This window comes from Cyprinodon tularosa, unplaced genomic scaffold, assembly GCF_016077235.1.
Source record: "Cyprinodon tularosa strain WSP-4 unplaced genomic scaffold, ASM1607723v1 ctg800, whole genome shotgun sequence".
Taxonomy (NCBI): Eukaryota; Metazoa; Chordata; class Actinopteri; order Cyprinodontiformes; family Cyprinodontidae; genus Cyprinodon; species Cyprinodon tularosa.
The window spans coordinates 123,434-148,811 of NW_024039564.1; the positions used below are offsets into that span (position 1 = coordinate 123,434).

Sequence of the window (25,378 nt, forward strand, 5' to 3'; positions counted from 1 at the left end):
AACGTGAACGGGTGTTGGACGCGGCAAGGGAGAAGTACAAAAAGAAAGAGGTCATCGTGTGGAGAGGCTGCAGGCTGTCGTTCTTCCCTGACATGACGAGAGAGACAGCGGAGAAGCGAAAGAAGTTTACAGACGCACGGAGGAGACTACACGAGCTGGATGTGCGCTTCACGCTGGCGTATCCGGCTGAGCTACGCTTCACGTGGGAAGGCAAGAGGATGAGATTCACCGATCACCGTAAAGCCTTGGCCTTTCTAAGCAACACTCAAAATGAAGAGGAGGAGCACCAAGAATGATGTGGTTTATGGACTAAATGACAGACAGTGAGTAAAAACCGGTTAAAATGTAGATTTTGTTGGTGATTGCTTCAAATACGGTTCTGTATTGAAAGAAAGAATTTAAGTTATTAGTTTTGCCAGTAATTTACTATTTCGTTAGGATTATGATTATATTGTTTGGGTAACACACATATTGGATATTTTATTTGTCATGGTACCAGTTGTGTTGTTTAGAAGAGACAAAAGGGGAGGATGGGGGCCAATTGGGCGATCATTCGTGTGTCTCATGGGCCGTGTTTATGGGAGGGATTTCTCTTATGTGAGAGGGAGGGGGAGGGAGGGTTTTTTTTGTGTTCAGGTGTTTATTTCAGTTCATTTTTCCTGATGTGGGTTTTACATCAGAGGATGTTTTTGTTTTGGCACAGTTGTTTCATTTAACAGCAGAACTTTCACCAAGTCACAGAGGTAGACATGGCTAACTGTTTAAGAATAATATCCTGGAACGTGAATGGGCTGCAAAACCCAATAAAGCTTAAGAAATGTTTGACATATATTAAATCCCAACAAGCTCAATTAGCATTTATACAAGAAACACATTTATTAGACTCAGAAGTAAGTAGATTAAAAAGGGACTGGGTGGGGCAGGTATTTCATAGCTCCTACGCTAATAAAAAACACGGAGTTGCTATTTTAGTGCATAAAAAACTAAATCTTACTGTTTCAAAAGAGCACAAAGACTCTGATGGCAGAGTAATATGCTTAGAAGCTGTAATCAATGGTGTGAAGGTTAACCTATGCAACATTTATGGACCAAATCAAGAGGATGCAGATTTTTTCCATTACATAAACAAAATGATTGGGGACATATCTACAAGCAAATCAATAATTGCGGGAGATTATAACCAGGTCGTGGATGGGGTCTTGGATAAAACTACGTATTCTAGGGTCGAGCCCAAGGACAGAATGGCTATTGAGTTAATGATGAAGGATCTCAACTTGGTAGATATTTGGCGGGTGATTAACCCTAAAGAACGAGAGTATACATTTTATTCTCATAGGCATAAATCTCATTCCAGAATTGATTACTTCCTAATCAGCAATAACTTGGTGCAAGATGTTTCAGACTGTTCAATAGGACCAATTGCACTGACAGATCATGCCACCGTACACTTGGGTTTGATTTTGGAACCAGATTTGATCAAAAAGAGTAGGTGGAGACTTAATGTGTCTTTATTACATGATACTGAACTATGTAAGTACTTGGAACAGGAGCTTGATAATTTCTTTGAGTTGAATATGGGTTCAACAGAAAGGGTGGGTACTGTTTGGGAGGCATCAAAGGCCTATATACGAGGGAAATTGATTGCATATGCATCAAAAAAAAAGAAAGAACAAATGCAAAGAATAAATACAATAGAAACTGAGCTAAAGACTTTGGAAAAAAGGCTATCAGAATGTTATGATGAGATACTGTTAAGACAAATTTGTGATCTAAAACTACAGATAAACGACATATATAACAAAAAAGTCGAATATGCTTTATTTAGATTAAACACCAACTTTTATGAGAGTGGCGAGAAAGCTGGAAAACTCTTGACCAGACAGCTTAAAAGGAAAGAGGCTAATTTTACAATACCAGCCATAAAAGATGAATCAGGAATTCCAAAGACCAGTACTGGTGATATTAATGATGTTTTCTTTAAATTCTATAACAAACTTTATGAATCACAGGTAAAACATGATCTTGAAGAGTGTGACAGGTTTTTTTCAAAATTTGACTTGCCTAAACTGACAATTGATCAACAAACATATTTGGACAGCCCTATAACAGTAGAGGAAGTAAAAAAGGCAATTTCTCTCATGAGACCATCGAAGTCGCCAGGAGCGGATGGGTTCCCATCGGAGTATTATAAAAAATTTGCAGACAAACTGGCTCCAATTTTGACGGAGGTCTTCAAAGAATCACTTGATTTGGGGAAAATGCCGGACACTTTTAATGAAGCCCTAATTTCCTTAATACATAAAAAAGATAAGGATCCTATGGATCCCGGCAGTTTTAGACCGGTGAGTCTTATAAATGTAGACTGTAAAATTCTGACAAAAGTCATTGCAATTAGAATGGAAAATATATTGCCACACCTAATTCATATGGACCAGGTGGGATTTGTGAAGGGAAGGACATCATCAGATAATGTCCGAAGACTCCTGCACCTCATGTGGCAAAATCGCAATAATGACACTCCAGTAGTGGCCCTGTCGTTGGATGCCCATAAGGCCTTTGACAGGGTAGAATGGAGCTTCCTCCAATACACTCTGAAAGCATTTGGATTTGGGGAAGGCTTAATCAAATGGGTTAGTGTGATCTATGCAGACCCTAGAGCCGCTGTGTCAACAAATGGGTTAGTTTCACCTTTTTTCAAACTACAACGCGGGACAAAACAAGGAGACCCATTGAGTCCCCTTCTGTTCACCCTCTTTTTGGAGCCCTTAGCTGCGGCAATCAGAAATAATGAAAATATCAAAGGTGTGGTGCAGGACTCAGAAGAACATAAAATGTTCCTGTATGCTGATGATATTCTACTTCTTATTAGGGATCCTTCCACTTCAGTCCCAGAGGTTTTGTCAACAATTGAACATTTTTCAAGGTTATCAGGGTACTTAATCAACTGGCAGAAGTCTGAGGCCATGCCAGTCTCAAAGAACTGTTTCCAAACTCACCTCTCACAGTTCCAATTTAGATGGACCCCTGTTGGTATGAAATACCTTGGCATTAAATTAAGCCCGGAGTTGAATAATATAATCTCAATCAATATAGAACCACTGCTCCATAACTTAAAAAATAATATAGATAAATGGAAACTATTAAATATTACTTTGTGGGGTAAAGTTAATACCATTAAGATGCTGGTTGCCCCACAATTCAATTATATTTCAATGATGGTACCCCTGATTATTAGTAACACCTGGTATAAGAAATATAATGAGCTAATCAAAACATTTTTATGGAATGGGAAGAAACCGAGAATTGGTCTTAAAAAACTTTCGGCTCTGAGAGGGACAGGAGGGATGGCACTCCCAGATTTAGAATTATACAATATTGCATTTGAATTGAATAAATTATCCAGGCATTGGAAAAAGCAAGACTTGGATAAGGGATGGGTTAAAGTTGAAAGGGCATTAACAACTCCTTTTGAAGTCATCCAGCTGCTTTCTCATAAGCCTGAAGGTGAACTACAATATAACCCAATTATACAACATTCTAAATGGGCATGGAATAAGGCTCACAAAATATTGGGCATCTCCTCATATAAACAGACTTACTCCTCAGTTTGGAAAAACCGAGTAGTGCGTATTGGGAAATCTCCTGTTTATTGGAAGAAATGGTTAATAGGAGGGGTCCAGAAGATTGAGGATTTGTACAGAGATAACAATTTCATGTCATTTGCAATGCTGAGAGACACCTTTAATCTTACAGATAAAGGGGATTTCTGGAAATATTTACAAATAAGAAGTACTGTAGGTTCAGTTTTTGAGTTGAGCAATATACAGGGAGAAAACCCATTACAGGCCTGGCTAAACTTACCAAAAAATTTCCAAACTGCATCAATGTATTACAAGAAGCTTTTAGGTGACCAAGGTGCAATATGTGAAGGTTTAAGACTGAGCTGGCAAAAAGATCTTAATATTAATATTATGCAAGATATGTGGGAAAATGTTGTTTCTAATGTAGGATGGGCCACCAGGGATGCAAGAAGCAAATTTATTCACTACAAAATTATTCATAGATTTTATTTTACACCATCCAGATTATTTAAAATGGGTTTATTACAGAAGAACACCTGTTGGAAATGCAATGGTGATATTGGCACATACATTCATGTATTCTGGGAGTGCCCCCTGGTGGCTCCATTTTGGACAGAGGTTGTAAAATATCTGGAAAGATGTATTGGTTTACCTATCCCAGCATCACCACAAATGTGTTTGCTTGGCAGTAAATGTTTTATACCTCCTGGGTTCACTATGGACACTTACAAGTTTGCTGTGACTGGTTTTCTTGTTGCTGCACGTCTAATTTTACGAATATGGAAAAGCCCCCACAAGCCACAAACATCAGACTGGATTAAAATGATGACAGAAACTGCTTCATATGAGAGACTGTTATCAAAAATTCACGACACTCAGGATAAAACAAGCCGGATTTGGACATATTTTTTTGAATTTGTAAAAGGATCTAACTCTGCTGAACTTACTGTAATCTAATTACAATGTGCCACTTTTATATTTTTGTTGTATTGTTCCTGAAAAAATAACAATAAAAACTTAAATGACAAAAAAAAAAAAAGAGTATCGAAAATAATCGAATCGTTGGTCAGGAAATCGATACTGAATCGAATCGCCATGATGGATGTGATTTACACCCCTACTATTCACACCAAGAGCAGCAAAAACACGTGTGCTGCTTCATTTTTGATGCTTGTACAAGTTTAGTTCTGACATCCGGCTGAAGCATCTTTGCTGCTCTAGCTGCGCGGTGGAAAAAGTGGGTCTCACGCGCATTGAGCTACCCTATCCTTTCTTTGCCTGTAACAATGGCGGCTATGATGTGATCAGTGCTTAAAAAGTAGCTTGAATCTATTTTTAATTGAGAAAGTCCACCTGAAAACAGTTAATCCAGATTACCATCTTGCAAATATAATTTCTGTCTGAGCCGCTCAGACCCCTGTACACCTCCGGTGCGTGTCACTAGGAATCCCATTCAACAGCAGCCTATGACCCGGTCGCCTCCTCGCGGTTCTTCACAGCGGCAGGAAGGCCTTTTTTATGTGCGTAATCCAAACTGCAGACACCATTGCTCCGTGCAATGTGCCGCTTCAGCTGCTCTAGACGCGCAGCAGACAGCATGCACGTGGTTTTGAAGGCGTGGTTTCGAAGGGTTCGAAGGGAGAGGCTTGGTTGTGTATATTCAAAAATAGAGCTTGCTGGAACCATTTTTCCAAGATCTCCTTCTGCACCTTTAAGTGATGCGTGAAAATGCATCAGACTTTTACTCACTTGGCATTTCAACAGGGCATTAAGTGGCCCAGTCAATGTCTGGAGATAAATCAAAATCAAAGGCTGAAAAACTCCCTTAAACTTCCTTAAATTTGCCATTTAGGGTTTAAAACCTTTTAATGAGTTATTACAAATATTTAATCGGTGAAAGTAACAAAGTACATTCACCGTACTTGATTACTGTACCTCAGTAATTTTTTTGAGTATCTTTACTTGAGTCTTTTTTGGCGCGGTACTTATAACTTTCTTGTCCGCTACATTTCCAGAAAGCTGTTAGTTCCTTGTTCCTTTTGACTCAGCTTAGCTTTGTAATCTGCTTTAGCACAAATGTGAGGAAATCATTGCAGATATTAGTAGTTTATACATTTCATTAAGGCGTTAGTTGTTGCCATGTAGCAAAGTTGTTCAGTATGATGAGCCTTAAATCAGAGCTGTAGTTTCTTTGTGGTAATAGATTCAACCATAAACCTCGGTTCTATAGTAAATGTGAGAATCAAGACTCTTCTGTTTTCTTTTTTTTTTGGTTTATTTTCAAATAAGAAATAATCAAAATACATGTCCTTATTTTTTATGCTGAAGTTCTTTACAGGTGGAGGTGATATTAGAAAATTGAATATTTTTTTTTAAATACTTAAGTATTCTCAAAAGTGAGTACTTCAATACTTTTACCTTGAGCAGATGTTTGACTGAGTAACTGTTACTTTCAGTTGAGTAAGAATTGACTCTGAGTATCAATACTTTTGCTCAAGTTCTGCTGTTTACTGTCTACTTTGTCCACTGCTGGTAGTTATGGGACAATTACCATTTTAATGTTGGACATTGAGTCTGTTGAAGGATTGATATTAAGGTCAAATGCGAACTCCTTTTGCTTTGTCTGATTATAAGAAAACAATCTGAAACTCTTTAAGGCTTAATAGCTTTATTAGGACTGTGGAGTTTTTCCTGATTCAGTCACCTTTACCTTGTTCTCCTAGGCATTAAACCTTTCCAGTGTGACCGCTGTGGGAAAAAGTTCACACGGGCCTACTCCCTAAAGATGCATCGGCTGAAGCACGAAGGTAAACGCTGTTTCCGGTGCCAGATTTGTAGCGCCACTTTCACGTCCTTCGGTGAATATAAGCACCACATGAGGGTCTCCCGACACATAATCCGCAAGCCGCGGATTTATGAGTGCAAAACATGCGGCGCCATGTTCACCAACTCTGGCAATTTAATTGTACACCTGAGGAGTCTGAACCATGAGGCATCCGAGCTAGCAAACTACTTCCAGAGCAGGTGAGGAGTCTGGGGCCGCTGGCGCTGGTTCAGACAATAAGTCCACTTTACATTCTAATGTCTAGACTTCATTGGATCATTTTCCTCACGTTGGTTATGTTTCTGAGATGATGACAAATGATTTAAACATTTGCTTTTTCTGTGGAGGTTTCAGTTTCTGGCCCTTTTCCAATGGTACCCACTCTGGTGTTTCTGTTAACCTTTACTCTCCTATGGGTGGTTTACTGGGGCAGAATCGTCAAAGTAATGGTCACCATAGTCCTTATTTGAAACAAACACAAGGCAACAGTGGATGACCTTTTGCATATAATCAATGCTAAGAGTTATGAGGGTAAGCTAATGCTGCCTGGTGATTGCTTGGTATTATGATCGTATACACATTAGCCAAGCATACTGGTCGAAGAAGTGATTTTTTTTACTCCTGATCAAAATCTAAAGACCAGCTGAAAAAAGGCACGTCTTTGCGTTTTGCTCCACCGGATGTTTAAAAGATTCTTAGTAAAGTTTTAAAAGTCTAAACAAAGGAGCAAGAGAAAAAACAAAAATAAGGTGATTTTGACAGTGGAGGGAAGGACGTAAGTATCAGTGGAGACAACAGTTGTCAAGAGAGTTAAGATCCAGTTTCATGCAAATACGTACAAATGATAGTTGTGATGTTTCCTAATATGTAATCAAGGTTAGTTTTTTACCGATCCTCAAGGTTTGCCAAATAAAGCCATAGATAACTTAAAGTACCAGGTCCTTCATCCTGTTACCCCCAAACAGCAAATAAAAGCCTAGAAGGTTTGGGTAGAATACCGTATTTTCCGGACTATAAAGTGCACCTCACTATAAGCCACGCCCACAAAAAAAACTAAAACAAAAAAACTAACTGGAAACATATATAAGCCGCACTGGGCTATAAGTCGCTGTTATATACTAAACTGTCTCCCACCAAACCTGTAGGCGGACCTGTAGCTCTACATATAGGCCCTGGAGTAGGAACGAAGACGAATGCTAGCTCCCATTAGCTTGTTAGCTCTCAGTAATAAAGAGCTTCTACTGAAAGACGGAGCTTCGTTGGCTCTTTATTTCCGCTTTGCAGGAGTTGAGCCCAGTCTCTTCATTGGTTCGGCAGCTTCAATGCGGCAAATAAATGTCAAAATGTGTGAATTCGGGACATTTTTTCTCCGTTATGCCTGATGCTAGCATGTCCATGTGCTAAATTAAAATTAGCCCCTTATTCTTTCATTCCCAGCTTTGACTTCCCCCTCTGGCAGTTGGGAAAAATCCACAGAAAAGCTGCACGTTCTTATAAGCTGCAGGTTCAAAGCGTGGGAAAAAAGTAGCCGCTTATACAAATACAATAATTGGTTGTCAGCGGCTTAACCACAATAAAAGCAAACCTTAGACATCCAATAATAACCCTTTTTCTCTGAACGGAGCAGCACAAAACAGGCAGGTCCAACGCTATCTTACTTCCTTTCCTCCATCTGTGACATCATGTGGAAGCAACTTATTGAAATGGAAACAAGCTTTTTATCACCTGATAAAAGTCTGACACCAAAGATTAGAAAAAACAACACATTTAAATAACAAAAAGTCAGAAAACTCGCAGTTTGTTGGAGATCAGGCAGATTTTTTTTTATCTTTGAAGCCTTCCCAGGGTTTCCACGGGTCATTAAAAAAATCATTAAAAGTCATTATTATTTTTGAAATTGAGGCCTTAATTGGCATTAAAGTTCATTAAATGTTATTATTGTGGCATTTAAAATGCTTAATTTAAAAAAACAATTATAAAAATATATATATTATATCGCAATATATTTGCATGGAACTGCTTCCGGTTGATCGTAGCTGTATGTTTGGAAAAGAAGCTTGAGGCGGAGGGAAAAAAAAAAAAAAAAAATATATATATATATATATATATATATATATATATATATATATATATATATATATAAAGTCATGGGTACTTGTTGATAGCATTAATTCAGAATTACTCATTCTTGTATAAACCCTGCTTCCATTGGAGATGCAGTCTGTTTTTTGGCTGCAGCTCGCAAAGTAACAGCCTTAATTGGGATGGAGGGCCTTCCCTTGTCTTGATTGCAAACCAATCGGCTCTGCGCCTCTGAAATGATTTGGGTTCTGCCACTAAACCTTTCCGTAACACAGAAAGGTTTTCCACTTGCAATCTCAGCAGCAATCGGCGGCACATCTGAAGAGGCTGACAATACGAGTCGAGTATCCGACAGCCGTCAAAGTCGGGAAGCTTTTTAGTCTTTACGTTCGTGAGGTTATAACAAATTGTTGTTTTCAATAAATCACTCAGAAGTTTTTTTTTTTTCTCTTGTTCCTGTTTCTACTTTGTAAATTTCCAGTTGGAATCTTAAAGGGCAAATTTTTCAGCTCGTCTTTAGATTTTGCTACAGAATATACATCACAGCGTTTATGCTGCTAATCAGTGACTCCCACAGCGCAGGCTCCTGACGATGCATTCTGATTCAGAAAATTGGAAACGCATCTAGGCAGGTACTATAAGCAGTAACAGTTTCACATCGATGCCAATACTGGAAAAGCCCAAACGCTTCATTAAGCCACACAGAAGCTCACCAGGTGGCTACTAATGGAAAAGGACCAGCACTGGAGGCAGATTCAAAGTTACAGAATAAACCTCTGTGCAAATATTCGGGATGACTTAAATTAAAGGTTTGATTAATGCTGCTTTCATGTGCTCTGGGAATGTGCTAAAGTAGAGAAAAATGGTGGATTATCCTGACCTGCTGCATCGGCAAGACACTTATAGACTTCCTAGTTCATCTGCTGCAGGAAGGAGATTCATCAAAGGCATCGACTGACTGCTAGCTAGAGATTTATAAAATCAAATGACGTTCATTTTAAAATTCTCTACTGCCCATACAGAATCGGATCGACACTCTCCGCCATGTTATAAGGTCAAAGTTGACCTCATCTCAGCAACTCAGATATCACAATTTCCAGCTTTCCAGTGGAAATCACATGAGTGTGCGTTCATACGCAGGTTTTTTATATTTACCACACTGTAAATACCATCTAGAAATAAGTAAATATTTCTTAAATTGTGTGTTTACCCTTAAGTTGAGTAAGTAAATACGATGATCTACCAATGGGGAATTTTTTTACTCTTAAAATAAGATAATTAGATAACAAGCACTTGAAGTAAGACAATGCAATTGTTTTTTTCTTATTTTAAATGTAAATTGTCTAGTTCCTTCAGTAAAATGTCTCACTTACCTCCTCAGTTCAAGAAAAAATCTACTTGATTTAAGAAAAAATTAGTTATTTAGATGTAGATTTTTTGCATTGCATAATTACGATACCACATGAAGGCAGCATTAATGTAAATACTTGCTGGTATTTATTGCAGTGATTATGTGAAAATGCAGGATAGTAAAGTTGATAATTCAGTATTTATTTTTTATGATTACTGACTGAGTTTTATCATGGGAATCATCTTTAAACTGTAACATAATGGAAAAAAATGGCTCCTTTCTAAGAAAAATCTACAGAAATGTTATACTAGAACTGCTTGGGGCAAATATGCGGTTGGTGTCTTATAAATTACTCCGACTGAATATTTCACACAGTTAGGAAAAAAAAAGGTTTATCTAACCAAATAAGGAAATGTTTGGGACCAACCCTGCCTCTTTGACTGAAACCACCGTCTAATAAGATGAATGTCAATACAAAGTAGGTCATATAAACAGCTTCTGTTTAAAATTAGGGATTCATTAGAAGCATAAAAGCAGAAGAGCGAATTAAAAGTGAAGCTCAGGTTTTCTGAGGTGGTTTGGTCTCTTTCCATTGATTCGTTTGAACCTTTCAATCTGCAGTGAAAGCAAACAGGTTCTTGTCCCAGTTCATCAGTTTCACTACTTAGAACAGTTTGTTCCCAGAGGATCTCAAATAACCGCAACATGAAACCAGGAGCTGCTAATTAAGAAGTCCGTCCACATTTCTTCGTCTTCCTCCTGCCCAAAGAAACATAAACAGTTAAAGAAATGTTAAATTACCATTTTCAGACCCCGAGTGTTAACTGATGAGCTTTACAGGGTCTAACTTGCTGATCTTATTATCCTCTTCATTAGCCAGAGGACTGTAGCTTCTGTATGCAGTAGATCTACATCTACTTTCCACACAAGTCAGTGTATTCCTCTGAAGTAAATCTATGAATTTCTTTTAGAAATGTCAGCTTTTTATGGACGTTCACTGGGAGGAAATAGTTTAGATTCAGTTCTCTGATCGTTTCTCTGGTCTGTTGCTGATTTCTATTGTTGCCCTAAACAAAAGCTCTGGACAGTTACACGGTTTCCATCATTTTATCTGTTTAATTTGTTTCCATAAGAACAGTTTGTCCAGAATTTTATTTGTTTTTAACTGCGGTTTAACTCACTAAACCTCATCAAAGTGGGAATCCATCTTTATGGAGTCAGACTTTTTCCCTCCAGACTTTTCCACTTCTTAATCAAGTCAAGCCCTCACAGGTCGACAGGCCTCCTATGAGCCATTGACTGCTCTAATGTTTTATAGTAAAAGGTCTGTGCCTGGGATCATGTGTGGAAAATTCTCCGGCAGCTCTCTCAGACTCTTAACTCCCATTCTCAGCCTTCACATAAAAAAACGACGTGTTTATTGCACTGATTTTCAGAGCAGTCTGTCAGATTCAGAAGAACTCTGAGCTGGAGAGGACAGCTCTATACCTGAGCTTTAAGTATGCATGGAAAACTTCAGGACTAGTGCTGGGCGATATGTTACCATTACAGGGTTCCCGCAGGTCCTTAAAAACTCTTAAAAGGCATTGAATTCTTCAAAATAAAACTAAGGCCTTAATTGGTATTAAAATGTCTTAAATCTATTTTTAAAACATCATAAATGGGATTATTTTTATTACAATTTATTTTTGGAATCTAAATAATATGTTAAAAGTGACTTTTTTTTTTATTACGGCAAAAAAAAAAAAAAACTGCTCGCCATTATTGGTTCCGTCCCGATATCGGAACCAATAAAGCGTTGTTGCGGCCGGGACATTTGGGAGATGCACCATTAACTTTTGTCTGGAAAATATGAGCAAGTGTAAATGTAACCAAAATTGTCTCCAGCCAAGAGTTTTCTCCGTGGCTAAAACCAGGGAACATACATGAGGCTCAGTGGACTTTGTTCAAGAAGTCATTCAAGCTCAGAACGATGCGAATTAAGGCAGTGGAGTCGCACATGCGAAGCACGAAACACAAAGCGTCAAAATGGAGTTACAGAGAAACAGCCGGTATTTCTCAGTTTAGTTCCACCCTTGTCTCTGCAACGCCTCCACTTATCACCAAATCAAACATACTAAGAAAACCATACAAAGAAAAATAGCTGCAAAAAAGACTTAGCACTGGTTATGTTGGAGCTTTAAAACTGATTTGTTTTGTTCCCTGCTAAAACAACGTTTGTGAATTCAGTTAAATAATTGTTAAAATATATCTGTCATTTGTGTGTTTTTAGCTTTCTTCCTGTATGGGAAGCTTTTCAAAATGTGAAACATTAGTGCAGTGGTTTATGTTAAAATAAACCTTTGGGTTAAGTTGTCGCAAGCAGGTTTTTCTTGTGTTTCTTGTGAATTTGTGCCTTAAATTTTTTATTTCAAATGGCATTAAAAAGTCTTGAATTTAACTTGCCTCATGCTGTAGGAACCCTGCATTACCGCCATTCACCAGGATATCAGGCGACAATTGTCCAATGTCGGTAAAATAAATAAACTTAATTCTACCGTTTTCACTGTGCGCAAGGGAGGCTGGTATTTCCTTACCCTTTAAGGCAAGTGTCTAATCACGTGACTCCAACGATCCAGTTGGAAGTAAGCAAAGAGAAAGAGCCCAATGAAGAAGCGTCTAACACAGCAAAATTACATCCGTTAATCCTATGGAGCCGAGCGAGAGCAGAGATGAAGCAGAGCGCCGAGAAGTCGAGAGAACGCTTACAGAGTTGAGCGGGCGACAGACCAGTTTCAGTGATGGTGTGCAAGTTTAAACGATGCACATGGTTCTCACTGCATGCTCAGTTTGGTGGCAGCAAAATTACACCACTGGAAAAACTAATAAGTAAAAACTGCTTAAATTAAAGGGGAACGCCGTTTTTTTTTTACATTGGCCCCTTGATTTTACTTTATTCCATCATGTTCTACTCACCCATATGAGTTTAGTGACATTTGGAGCTGTTCTGAAGATATTCCGTTAGGTTATATCCAAGTAACGTCTTCCTATGGGCAACGACTTGAAGGCACAAACTAAACTGTTCATCATTTATTCTTTATGGTACGCCAGCATTCATGACATGTAGGCCAATCACTGTCCTCCGTGCTACTTTTTAAAAACAAAGCGGCGCGTGTATGATGTCAGAATTCAATTCAGTTCAATTCAGTTTATTTATATAGCGCCAAATTCACAACACATGTCATCTCAAGGCACTTTACAGTTCAACCAGATCATACAGTCAAATTGATACAAAGTTTTCTATCTAAGGAAAACCAGTTGATTGCATTGACTCATTGACTCAAATACAATCCCCCACACTAAGCATGCTTGTAGCGACAGTGGAGAGGAAAAACTCCCTTTTAACAGGAAGAAACCTCCAGCAGAACCAGGCTCAGTGTGAGCGGCCATCTGCCGAGGCCGACTGGGGTTCAAGGAGACAGAAGCAGAGATACAAAAAGCAGCTGTAAAAGGCGGCCCGTCCAGGAAACACACAGCCAGGCAGACGAGCTCCAAGGCAGCTCCCATGCCAGAGGACGAAGAGAGCACATCCACTCAGTCACGGTCAGAGAAACAGGACCACACTGGAAAACAGGCCGATCTCCAACATCTATTAACAAGGGTGTTGATAGAAGCAGCACAGCTGATGTTTTTTTCCAGTATGACGTCACAGCCAAACAGGAATGTCATTCAGTGATTTCCGTTTTAAGTCGGGGAACTAAACCACAGCGATCCAAAGTCTAGCTGTCAATCTGACTTCCTTAGGTTCTGTCTGAGGCAGAAAGATTCACCAGCAACTGATCTCCAACCAAACATTTTGTGCAAACTGGAGTAAAGCTGGTAAAATGTCCCACAAACGGATGAAACCAAGTGGGTCTTTTTGCAGCAGCGTCTAACGCGCTTTAAGAGAGCACAGCTGATTTGTCAGCAAACCATAAACTGAGCAAATGCAGGTTTTCAGATGGTTGTGAGTTTCAGAGTTTTTATCTTCTAACAACAGCAACAGCATAAAACAGCTTATTGTTAACGGGCAGAAAAGGTGAGGAAGACATGAGCAAAGCTCCTAATGCTGTAATCAAACCGCAGGAAGCTGTGATTGACAGGATCTCTCAGGCTGTCTGTCACTATCCGATCTGTCCCGGAAGCACAATCCATCCTGCTCATGCGCAAACATACATCTGGGTGTCCATAAATAATGTCCTTTTGGTTCTTGTCATATCATTGGACATGCTCAGAGCAGTCTGGCTAAATCTGAATAAACCATGTTTATCTGTATTCTAGTTGTTTCTTTCTTTAGATTACTCAGTATATGACATAATGTTAACAGGAAAGGAAAACATAAAACTCAGACTAGATTTATGTTTAAATCAAAAGCTGAAAAATTAGCTCCTGGAAGTAGCGTAGGATCCAGTGGCGGCTGGTATAAAAATATTTTTGGTGGGGCTGATATAGCCTAGTGTATGTCTCCAACTAATCCAGAATAAGAATTCAAATAAACAATTGGAAATGAAATACAATTTAACAGTAATGATTTAATTTACTATATAATAACAGTAACAGTGATGATTTGGGTCACTGTGACGGGGTTCTTTGGCCTCCAAGAATCCAGGCTCAGTCGGGTTACCGGTGTTGGTGATTTATTGAGCTCAAAAACTCAAAACAGTGAGCAAAAAAAACTAAACATGTACAAGATCCTCTGGGCCTCAGCCTCCCTCCAGTTACCAGCAATGTAACAAAGAAACAGGAAACGGAAATGGCCGCTTTACTTCCCACAGCCCTCATTAAATAGTTTAAGCCCCTACCCTCAGGCTCTCTTATTTCTGATTTCTTCTCATAAATCAGTTTTGTCCATATATTACCTCCACAAACAATTGATATACAAAAACAAATAATTTTTACAACTTCATTCCTTTACACAGATTCATTGACTTATTCAATTACACCAAACTTTTAAACATAAAATAAAAAAAATATATAATCTGACAAACATTTAGTGAGTCAAGTGTTGGTGACGTCACTTCCGCATTCCAACAACTGTGGTGTTTGAACCGCTTACTGAGCGTTGCCTCGGGTTTGAACCCAGCAAAGACGCCGCCAGACTGAAGATGACACGTCCCTGTAGCATAAACACACACACACAGACGCTGATTGGCCATTAAATTATTAAATTGACCTAGCAATAGTACATGATTGGCAGATTCTCTGCACATGTGGGTCTGTCTGATTAGCGCCCCAAGACAGAGACGGTAGGAGTCTGTCTGTGGAAATTCACAAATGAATGACAGTAGATAGGGAAATGTAGTTTATATAATTTGTTTTGCTTATAGGTACACAGTCTAGAGAGTTTTTAACAAAATAAAATCGAGGGAGACCGGATGTATATTTAGATGCGCAAATGAGCTGATGGCGCATTCGCAGGACGGATGGTGCTTCCAGGACGGGTCGGGTAGCGACTCTGCCTGCTGCCTCCTGACTTTGATTTAAAAGGAAGAAAAATCTTGTTCCTTCTGCTTCTTGACTAGAGTCAGTTTGTCATTTATTCAATTGAATACAAATGTTCTTTTTCTGTGTCACAAAGGGATGAGGAAAGTTATTGTGATTAACAAAAAAAGAAATAACTTTAATACAGAAACCAAAAATGCAGCAATTTCTTTTTTTCCAAGACTGGATTCTGTCACTTATTCAACAACAACATTTAACATCATGCAAATATCACGAGTGAGTGAGGAAGATTTTCTGCAAGAAAAAAACGTATTTTTTTTTAATCTCATGGCTCAGGAGGTTGAGGCTTGTCCTCAAGCAGTGGGTTGCTGGTTTGATCCCCCGCTCTAAACGTCTCAGACCCTGCATCTTTGGGCAAGATTCACTCCCTCCTCACTTACTTTTGGGGGTCAGAGGACCTGGTCATCAGGGCGGCCGCCAGGAGTTTGGGCCCCGTCAATAGAAAAAAATATATTAATGCTCTGTTTCACTGTTTACTGCTGGATTTTCTTTTTATATTTGAAAAATATAAAATAATGTTCTTAACTGGCCCCTGCTCAGTCAGTGGCCCTTAGAACCGTCCTAACTTTAATATGGCGCCCCTGCTAGTGGTGCAAACTTTATAAAAGCCCTGCTTCTGTTATTCTTCCCAGAGTAGCTGCAGCTTACCCACCATTAAACCTGTGAATATAGGGCTCAGCGGATGAAGCCAGAAATCAAATTTGGTTCTTATCAAGTGACAACATCCGGTCTGAGAAACAATCAGATTTTTCTGTTTTTAAGTTATTTCACTTTTTCTTAATCAAAATGAAAAAAAAAACAAATTTTGTTTGTCATAAAAAAATCGCTCTGTAAATCCACTGGTTTTGATATCCGTTTCTAAAAAGCAAATCACGTGACGGATGGATATCTGACCAAACGCTGCCTCCAGGCGCTGTTCTAATTGAGCTCGGCATCAACCAGGGTTGAGTTTCTTCCAGAAGAAAGTCCTGGTAACTGACCTTATTGTGGAGAACTGAGATAGTTCCGTTGAAAAGTCAACTCACTATTTCCACCAAGGCTACATAAGGAGAAATCTTTATAAGAAAATACACAATGACACTATAAGAATTAATAATAATTTATGAAGTGTGTGTAATATAAATCTACATTACGTTTAGGGAGGAAAAGGCTTTCTTGTCTTCTCCGATTCCATCAGCTGGTTTTCTTTTTCCTTCACTTCTTCTGCTATTCCTGCCCCCAAACCCCCCTGGTTATATATATATATATATATATATATATATATATATATATATATATATATATATATATATATATATATATATATATATATATATATATATATATATATAGCTTAAGGCAAAATATTCACCAAAACAAACAAAACTTTCCTTTAAATTTGACTTTGAAAAAATCGGTTTCCTTCTGCCAGACTGCATCAGGAAGAACCTTCAACCCTGGTATCGATACCAAAGTAAATTTTTTATATATTTTTGCCAATTGTAAATTTAGCTTCCAGATTATTTGCTCATAAAAAGAACAATGACCTCTGACAGCTTCAGAATATTGTCAAATTTTGTTTTTTAATTAATTTTGCGTTTATTTGTGCACGTATTGAACTAGCATCTAATTCTGTAGAGAAAGCATTTTCCAGGATGAGATGTAAAAAGGTGAGTTTTTCATATTAATAAAAGTAAATTTTATGCCTTACATTAAGTATCTAATCTTTTCCTGGGTAACGATATCAAATTTGAAATATTAAAACAACTGTCGATCTCTATCACTTCATGTTACCTGAAATATCGCAAAACTCGTCAAAATTGAAGATGCTTAAGGATTAGATGTTTATATAAAAACGCATCTGGATTAGTTTATTAATCTGATGATTAATGATATCTGCCTGTTTACCTTTGCTATGTCTTCCCTTCAACCATCAGCCTGTTTTCAGATAAATGCCACGAGTGGAAAAAAGGAAAAGGTTAAAAAATTAGAATCCCGATTGTGACCATCGGAACACAGGCGTAACTTTCTGAAGGACTGGTGTTGACATGTCCCCAAAAATAATTTCCCCCTTTCTGCTCATTTACTTTAGCCAAAGGTAACAGAGTTGGGTGCAGCTAACTATAATCCGAGTTTTTTAAGTCAGTTTTCTTTTCCTCTCTTCCGCTGCTCCTGTGTCCGCATCTCGGTGTAACATCATCGGATCTGTCGCTTTGAGACATCTGATCTGCTGAGAGAGTAGCTACGTGGAGGAGAGACACACAGCAGCACTCAGTGAATATTAACCAGCAGCTACTTCCATGTTTAAGTCAAAGTTGGGAGACGGGTTGGTTAAAACGATTGGAAATGCCACGAAAAAAAATCAGTTTATTACATACGGAGCTGTTTCAGCTAAAAATGGCAACAAGTTTATACAAGTTAGTAATATTATACAAGAATCTTGAGAAAACATAGTTTGTTCTTCCTCACTAGTTAAAAAAAAGCTTCTCAGAGGACCATGACTCCCAGTTACAGGTTAAAATGAACATGCCATCTTATTGAACAGACTGCAGAGCTTCTCCATATCAAGAAATTTAGTTTCTGGCATCATTATTTTAGGAAATAGGTTCATAAATGTTTTAAACGGAGAGAAGTAGGGAGAGCTGCAGATTTAAAGGTGAACCAGATTTACTGGGATATGCAACATGCAATAAAATATATCTCCAAATTTACTCGAAAGAAAAAATGCTCTCAGGGCTCGACGGGCAAGTGCAATGATCGCAAAAAAAATGTATTTATCACTCAAAATTACTTTAAAATCACAGACATTTGCTGAAAACGACCCACAAGCGTAGCTGGCACCATTTTTGTTGTTTTGTACACAATCTCGCGTGATTTTCCGCTAGATTGCGTGATTCAGCTCTTGGGGAGAGAATTCTGCAGAGCAGCAGCTGGATGATGAATTTAATCTATACTATAATACACGCTAGATTAAATATAGTAGTGTAAGTTTTTAACCTGTCAAGTTTTGTTTAGGTTTTTAACATTACAATTTATATTTTTCCAAGCACACAACAGTTTAAAGCAAAGTTTAGTTTGAAAAGAATGTTAATACGGTAATGTAGGCTTGAGTTCATTATCTGACGCATGCAGATACACACCAGGAATCTGGAAACTTAAAAAATACTGAATTACAAAAAACATTTTAAAAACAAACATGTTTCATTGATATTTATACAAAAATTAATATTAGGGACTATATTTATCAAACATTATACTGGGCAAGTAAAAATTGTTTCTGGGCAAATGAAATCTGAAAGTCACTTGCCCGAAGGGCCGGAATCGGCTCTTAATCGTTACTTTTTTTTATACATTAATGTTTTCGGGCCCTAAATATGTAATACACTAAAAGGCGTCTCTCTAACTATCTATAAATACAGTGTTCTGCAAAAGTTTGGGCAACCTTGTTAATTTCCATGATTTTCCTTCATAAATCGTTGGTTCTTAGGATAAAAAAAATTAGTTAAATACATCATATAGAAGACAAACACAGTGATATTTGAGAAGTGAAATGAAGTTTATACCATTTACAGGAAGTGTGCAATAATTGTTTTAACAAAATTAGGCATGTGCATAAATTTGGGCACTGTTGTCATTTTACTGATTTAAAAATCTTTAGAACCAATTATTGGAAATCAAAATTGGTTTGGGAAGCTCAGTGACCCTTGACCTACATACACAGGTGAACCCAATTATGAGAGAGTATTTAAGGGGGGGCAATTATAAGTTTCCCTCTTCTGTGAATCTTCTCTGAAGAGTAGCGACATGGGAGTCTCAAAACAACTGTCACATGACCTGAAAACGGAGATTGTTCACCGTCATGAATTAGGGGAAGGATACCGAAAGCTGTCTAAGAGATATCAGTTGTCTGTTTCGACAGTTAGGAACATAGTCAGGAAATGGAAGACCACAGGCACAGTTCTAGTTAAGGCTCGAAGTGGCAGACCAAGGAAAATCACGGATAAACAGAAGCAAAGAATGGTTAGAACAGTCAAAGTCAACCCACAGGCCAGAACCAAAGACATACAACATGATCTTGCTGCAGATGGAGTCATTGTGCATCGCACTTTACACAACGAGATGCTGCACGCAAGAGTGATGCGGAGGAAGCCTTTTCTCCGCCCACATCACAAACAAAGCCGTTTGAGGTATGCTAAAGCACATTTGGACAAGCCGGCTTCCTTTTGGAATAAGGTGCTGTGGACTGATGAAACTAAAATTGAGTTATTTGGACATAACAAGAGGCGTCATGCATGGAGGAAAAACAACACAGCATTCCTAGAAAAACACCTGCTGCCTACAGTAAAATTTGGTGGTGGTTCCATCCTGCTATGGGCCTTTGTGGCCAGTGCAGGGACTGGGAATCTTGTTAAAGGTGAGGGACGCATGGATTCCACCAAATATCAACAGATTCTGAAGAGACCATTGTCCAATGAATCAGTGACAAGGCTGAAGCTGCGCCGGGGTTGGATCTTTCAACAGGACAATGACCCGAAACACTGCTTAAGATCTACTAAGGCATTCATGCAGAGGAACAAGGACAACGTTCTGGAATGGCCATCTCAGTCCCCAGACCTGAATATTATTGAAAATCTGTGGTGTGACTTAAAGAGAGCTGTCCATGCTCGGAAAACCATCAAACCTGAATGAATTAGAGGTGTTTTGTAAAGAGGAATTGTCCAAAATACCTCCAACCAGAATCCAGACTCTCATAGGAAGCTATACGAAGCGTTTAGAAGCTGTTATACTAAATATCTACTAAATATTGAGTTATTTTTTATTGACTGTGGTGCCCAAATTTATGCACATGCCTAATTTTGTTTAAACAATTATTGCACACTTCCTGTAAATGGTATAATCTTCGTTTCACTTCTTAAATATCACTGTGTTTGTCTCCTATATGATGTATTTAACTGTTTTTTTTTATCCTACCTAAGAACCAACGATTTATGAAGGAAAATCATGGAAATTAACAAGGTTGCCCAAACGTTTGCAGACCACTGTCTCAGGGTATTATGGTTCTCTTGTGTTCTCAACAATAGGAAAGCATTACATCAATATATGTTTGAGCTCCTTTTTGGAAAATACAGAAACCCTAATGAAAGCTTTCAGGTGGAGTAACTATAGGTCCATCAGACACCACCCTTAGAGCGCCCCCACCAACTTAATCACTAAGTTACACCCTTGCGTCAGACTAGGAAATAATTGTGATAAGGATTAATAATCCTGTTATGAACTAATTGCTGGGATTGATAAACCCAAACATCTGACTGGGATTAATCGTTGGGATTTTTCCTCTCTGACATGGAACACCTTTAATTAATGGACAACTGGATTCATGACGCTTTGATTATCATTGGGAATAACTAATAGTGATATTAATATTAGTACACCGACTACATGAGAGCATTGATAATTATTGACCAGCCGATTCTGTTTACGGATTAAAGAGACGTTTGATTGAAATGGGTTGTGTTTAATGTTTGTATGGCGGCTGGGATGGAAGGACGGCGAGCTCACCTGCTCTCTTGATCATTGCAGTGATTTCCTCGTGCCCGACTACCTGAGCCAGGTGCAGGAGGAGGAGGAGGCACTGGGCGTTCCGTACGAGCTGGAGGAGTCCCAACATCACCCGGTCTACCCGGGCAGCACCTCCAACGCCACCGCTGCCGCCTCTTCCTCAGTCCAGATGCCCGTCATCTCCCAGGTCTCCTCTTCCACACAGAACTGTGAAAGTTCCTCTGGCTTCCTCTCACCCGAGCCCCTGGACCCCCTGGAAGTGCCGACCTCCAATAAGACGGACGCCGACGAGGCGGCGGCCATGACGGAGGAGATCAAAATGAACGACGGCGTCAGAGGCAGTTCCCCAGAGGTGTTTGAAGAGGAGCAGCAGTATCAGCAGCATGCTGAGGCCAAGGAGGTGGCTTCCATCACCATAGAGTGATTCAAGGCTTCTGCCTGCCTCTCATGTCTTATTTTGCACTCAGGTCATATGGGAAAAGGATGCTAAGACTGAAAGGAACCACCTGGAAAGCTGCGCCTGCGACCCGCAGCAGGGCTCTCTCAAGACTTTATGGCATCGTTCTCCATGCAAAGCTTCCCCAAGGTTCAGAGTTCTCCGAGTTCCCTCCAGCTTCATCAGTCTGGGAGTTAACAGTATTTTTCATAGTAGATTTATCTTGTTTCCCATATGACTTGAATGCAGCACCAGCTGTAGTTATTGAAGTGTTAGCCAATTGGAGGTCTGTTCATTCCAAGCCTTGCTCTACTTTTAGAAAGTGCCTGAGAGTTCACACTTTAGCAAAGTCACGTAGAAGAAGAGTGGCAAATCAAAGTCTTTGCAAACAGAGCTAAAATAGTCCTTGTATTAAATTAGTGACAGTAATGCTAGTTTGTATGGACAGACTGTGTTCCTCATCGGGTGCTGTTGCTATTGGCCAATTATTACATGTTAATATTAATCAATCCTGCAATAGCTTGTACTGTACTTCTATATGAATGCTGTCTGTTGGGTGTTGCTCTGCGATGTGTAAGGTGTGCGTGTATGTGCATTTCTATGACCCTTATGAACACAGTATGTTTTCCCTTTTTAAATGGTTCAAACTTTAGCTAGACTGAGAAAGAACTTCCTAACGGTTTATCTTTTATTCGTCTGTGAAGAATGTTGATAAATCCAACCTTGGTTCTTTCAAAAATGCCAAATTCTCTGATTTTGGGTCTTTGATCAGAGGAGGTCTTTAACTAAACGGCATAAACAGTTCAAGGTTGTTAATTAGTAGGCATGGGCTGGACCGGGGATTCTCACAATGCTTCTAAATCTCATCCTTAAAAAAAATCAAACCAAATATCAACAACTTGATCAAATTAGAACAGCAGTAATCGTCACATGGAAGAATGAAATTTAGCGTATTAGTTTTATTTTTCATTTAATTCAATTCAGTTCAGGTTATTTCCATAGTGAAAAAGGGTCCCAGTGTTCTCGCGCACCTCGCTCTTCTAGCTGCTCCATCTTCACCAGTCGTTTTCCACAATGGTGGTCATACAAACAAAACAAGCCGGTAAGGAACCAAACAGGAAGTATGTATAGTGGACAGCAGATGTAGATTTGACCAATCAGAGGCCTCCTGTCTGCGTTCACCTATAATTTGGGAGAGATGCAGCATAGTGTCTGCGGAAGGGCAGAGACATCTCTGCGTTCACTGTGACACCTACTCAGACGACCTGGTTTAAGTATAAATCAGGCTTAAGCATGCTTGTAGCGACAGTGGGGAGGAAAAACTCCCTTTTAACAGGAAGAAACCTCCGGCAGCCATGTGTGAAGTTCTGATGGTGATTGTTTTGTTCAATTTAGCAAAATGTTCAATTGATTCGTGTTTATCTGACTGTTTTAATCATTATTCACCCACTAGATGAAAAAAGTAAGAATTTATTATTATGCTCCTGCTCTCGTAGTCCATACTTTTCCCGTGTCCTTCTCAAGAACATACTTGGTGTGGACACGAGTCCACACTCGCGTTTGAATTGAGAAAAGGCTCCTATCATGCATTTTGTCTGCTCAGCCGCTGAAACAAGTGAGTCCAACCTGCACAGCTTAAACCAGATGGACTCACCTGGGCAGAATAAATGCATGACATGGAGATGACTGTTGAGCCAGACTGTCCAGCCCCCCCCATCTCTGGGGATGCTCACCGGCCCATGCCTATTAACGTGGACGGTGATGTGTGACTGAATGATCTCAAAGGTCACGTCTTATTTTATCACAGCTGAAGCTCAGCCTGCTGGACAAACTTCTTCATTTTGTTTGGTATTTTTTCGTTACACAGTTTTTGTTAGACTGCCTTGATTTGCTTGTTTTTACTGCATAGACGAAAAAGAAAAAAGGTTGTAAGTCGTATTATTTCAGAGGCGTTTCCTTCTCTCGATGCTGTTTTATTCTTTTGCATTTATTGCTGTCTTGTAGCCCAAAGAGGGCAACTATCTGCAAGACATTTTACAGCAACCCTGCAACGGTTGCTTCCTACTCTAAAGGTATTATTTACTCTGTCAACATGATTTCAAGGTATTTTCCATTGATTTTTGTACATCCAGGTAAACGTTCAAGCCCATTTTAATTTTAACGTTTAACTATTGGCACTATTGTGTCACTATTTTCTCCTGTAAAGAAATGGAGCACAGTAATGATGCCCCCCCCCCCCCCCCCCCCCTCTTTGTCGTAATGCTGTTTCTCTTCCAGACTTTACCTGTAATAATATGTAGCAGAAAAAGACCATTTTAAATTGTGTCTCTGCCGTTAGATGTTTGGCAGGAGTAGATTTGATTGCACTAACCTGGCACCCTGAGGTGATTGATTGAACATTCACAACACAGATGCTCAGAGTCATAGACCCCCCCTCCCCCACCCCACCCCAATTTAAACAGCATTTCAAATATTGCTTATCCAAATTTCTACTGCAATAGGAATGTGGAAAAAAATCGATTTATATTGTGATAATTTGCTGTCCAATATAATATCGATCTTTCAGTCCCTAATGTCAATAAAAAAAAAAAAAACAATGAGGGAAAAATGGGCTACCTCTGCACCACCACACTGGTAGATGGCGCTGTGGAGCCTTTTACCTGTGTAGCACATCACCATCTCTGTAGTTGAGGCAGTCACAGTGGAGGTGAACATGAATTCTGATGAACATACAGGTGCTGGTCATAAAATTAGAATATCATGAAAAAGTAGATTGATTTCAGTAATTCCATTTAAAAAGTGAAACTTGTATATTATATTCATACATTACATACAAACTCATATATTTCAGATGTTTATTTTGTTTAATTTTGATGATTACAAATGACAACAAATGAAAATCTCAAATTCATCATATCAGAAAATTAGAATATTACTGAAGACCAATAAAAACAAAGGATTTATAGAAATGTTGGCCAACTGAAAAGTATGAACATGAAAAGTATGAGCATGTACAGCACTCAGTATTTAGTTGGGCCTCCTTTGGCCTGTATTACTGCAGCAATGCGGCGTGGCATGGAGTCGATCAGTCTGTGGCACTGCTCAGGTGTTATGATAGCCCAGGTTGCTCTAATAGTGGCTTTTAGCTCTTCTGAATTGTTGGGTCTGGTGTATTGCATCTTCTTCTTCACAATACCCCATAGATTTTCTATGGGGTTAAGGTCAGGAGAGTTTGCTGGCCAATTAAGAACAGGGATACCATGGTCCTTCAACCAGGTACTGGTAGCTTTGGCACTGTGTGCAGGTGCCAAGTCCTGTTGGAAAATGAAATCTGCATCTCCAAAAAGTTGGTCAGCTGCAGGAAGCATGAAGTGCTCTAAAACTTCCTGGTATGTGGCTGCGTTGACCCTGGACCTCAGAAAACACAATGGACCAACACCAGCAGATGACATGGCACCCCAAACCATCACTGACTGTGGAAACTTTACACTGGACTTCAAGCAACGTGGATGAAGTGCCTCTCTTCTTTTCCTCCAGACTCTGGGACCTTGATTTCCAAAGGAAATGCAAAATTTACTTTCATCAGAGAACATGACTTTGGACCACTCACCAGCAGTCCAGTCCTGTTTCTCTTTAGCCCAGGCAAGACGCTTCTGACGCTGTCTGTGGTTCAAGAGTGGCTTGACACAAGGAATGCGACAGCAGAAACCCATGTCTTTCATACGTCTGTGTGTGGTGGTTCTTGAAGCACTCACTCCAGCTGCAGTCCACTCTTTGTGAATCTCCCCCACATTTTTGAAGGGGTTTTGTTTCACAATCCTCTCCAGGGTGCGGTTATCTCTCTTGCTTGTACACTTTTTTCGACCACATCTTTTCCTTCCCTTCGCCTCTCTATTAATGTGCTTGGACACTGAGCTCTGTGAACAGCCAGCCTCTTTAGCGATGACCTTTTGTGTCTTGCCCTCCTTGTGCAAGGTGTCGATGGTCGTCTTTTGGACAACTGTCAAGTCAGCAGTCTTCCCCATGATTGTGTAGCCTATAGAACT

At 39.3% G+C, this 25,378-nt stretch overlaps 1 protein-coding gene across 3 annotated transcripts in view; it reads left to right on the top strand.

Annotated features, from left to right (window-relative positions):
• Positions 1–22,194, top strand: part of zbtb44 (zinc finger and BTB domain containing 44) — a 40,749-nt gene extending 18,555 nt beyond the window's left edge. For 2 of the 3 annotated variants that reach the window (XM_038271624.1, XM_038271625.1), the window contains exons 5-6: positions 6,305–6,605; positions 20,918–22,194. In XM_038271624.1, coding sequence (XP_038127552.1) covers positions 6,305–6,605; positions 20,918–21,320 — 704 coding nt within the window. In that variant the 3' untranslated portion in view covers positions 21,321–22,194. The remainder of the gene's footprint in view (positions 1–6,304; positions 6,606–20,917) is intronic. The other variant, XM_038271626.1, reaches the window with a different exon arrangement.
• The last annotated feature ends 3,184 nt before the right edge of the window (positions 22,195–25,378 follow it).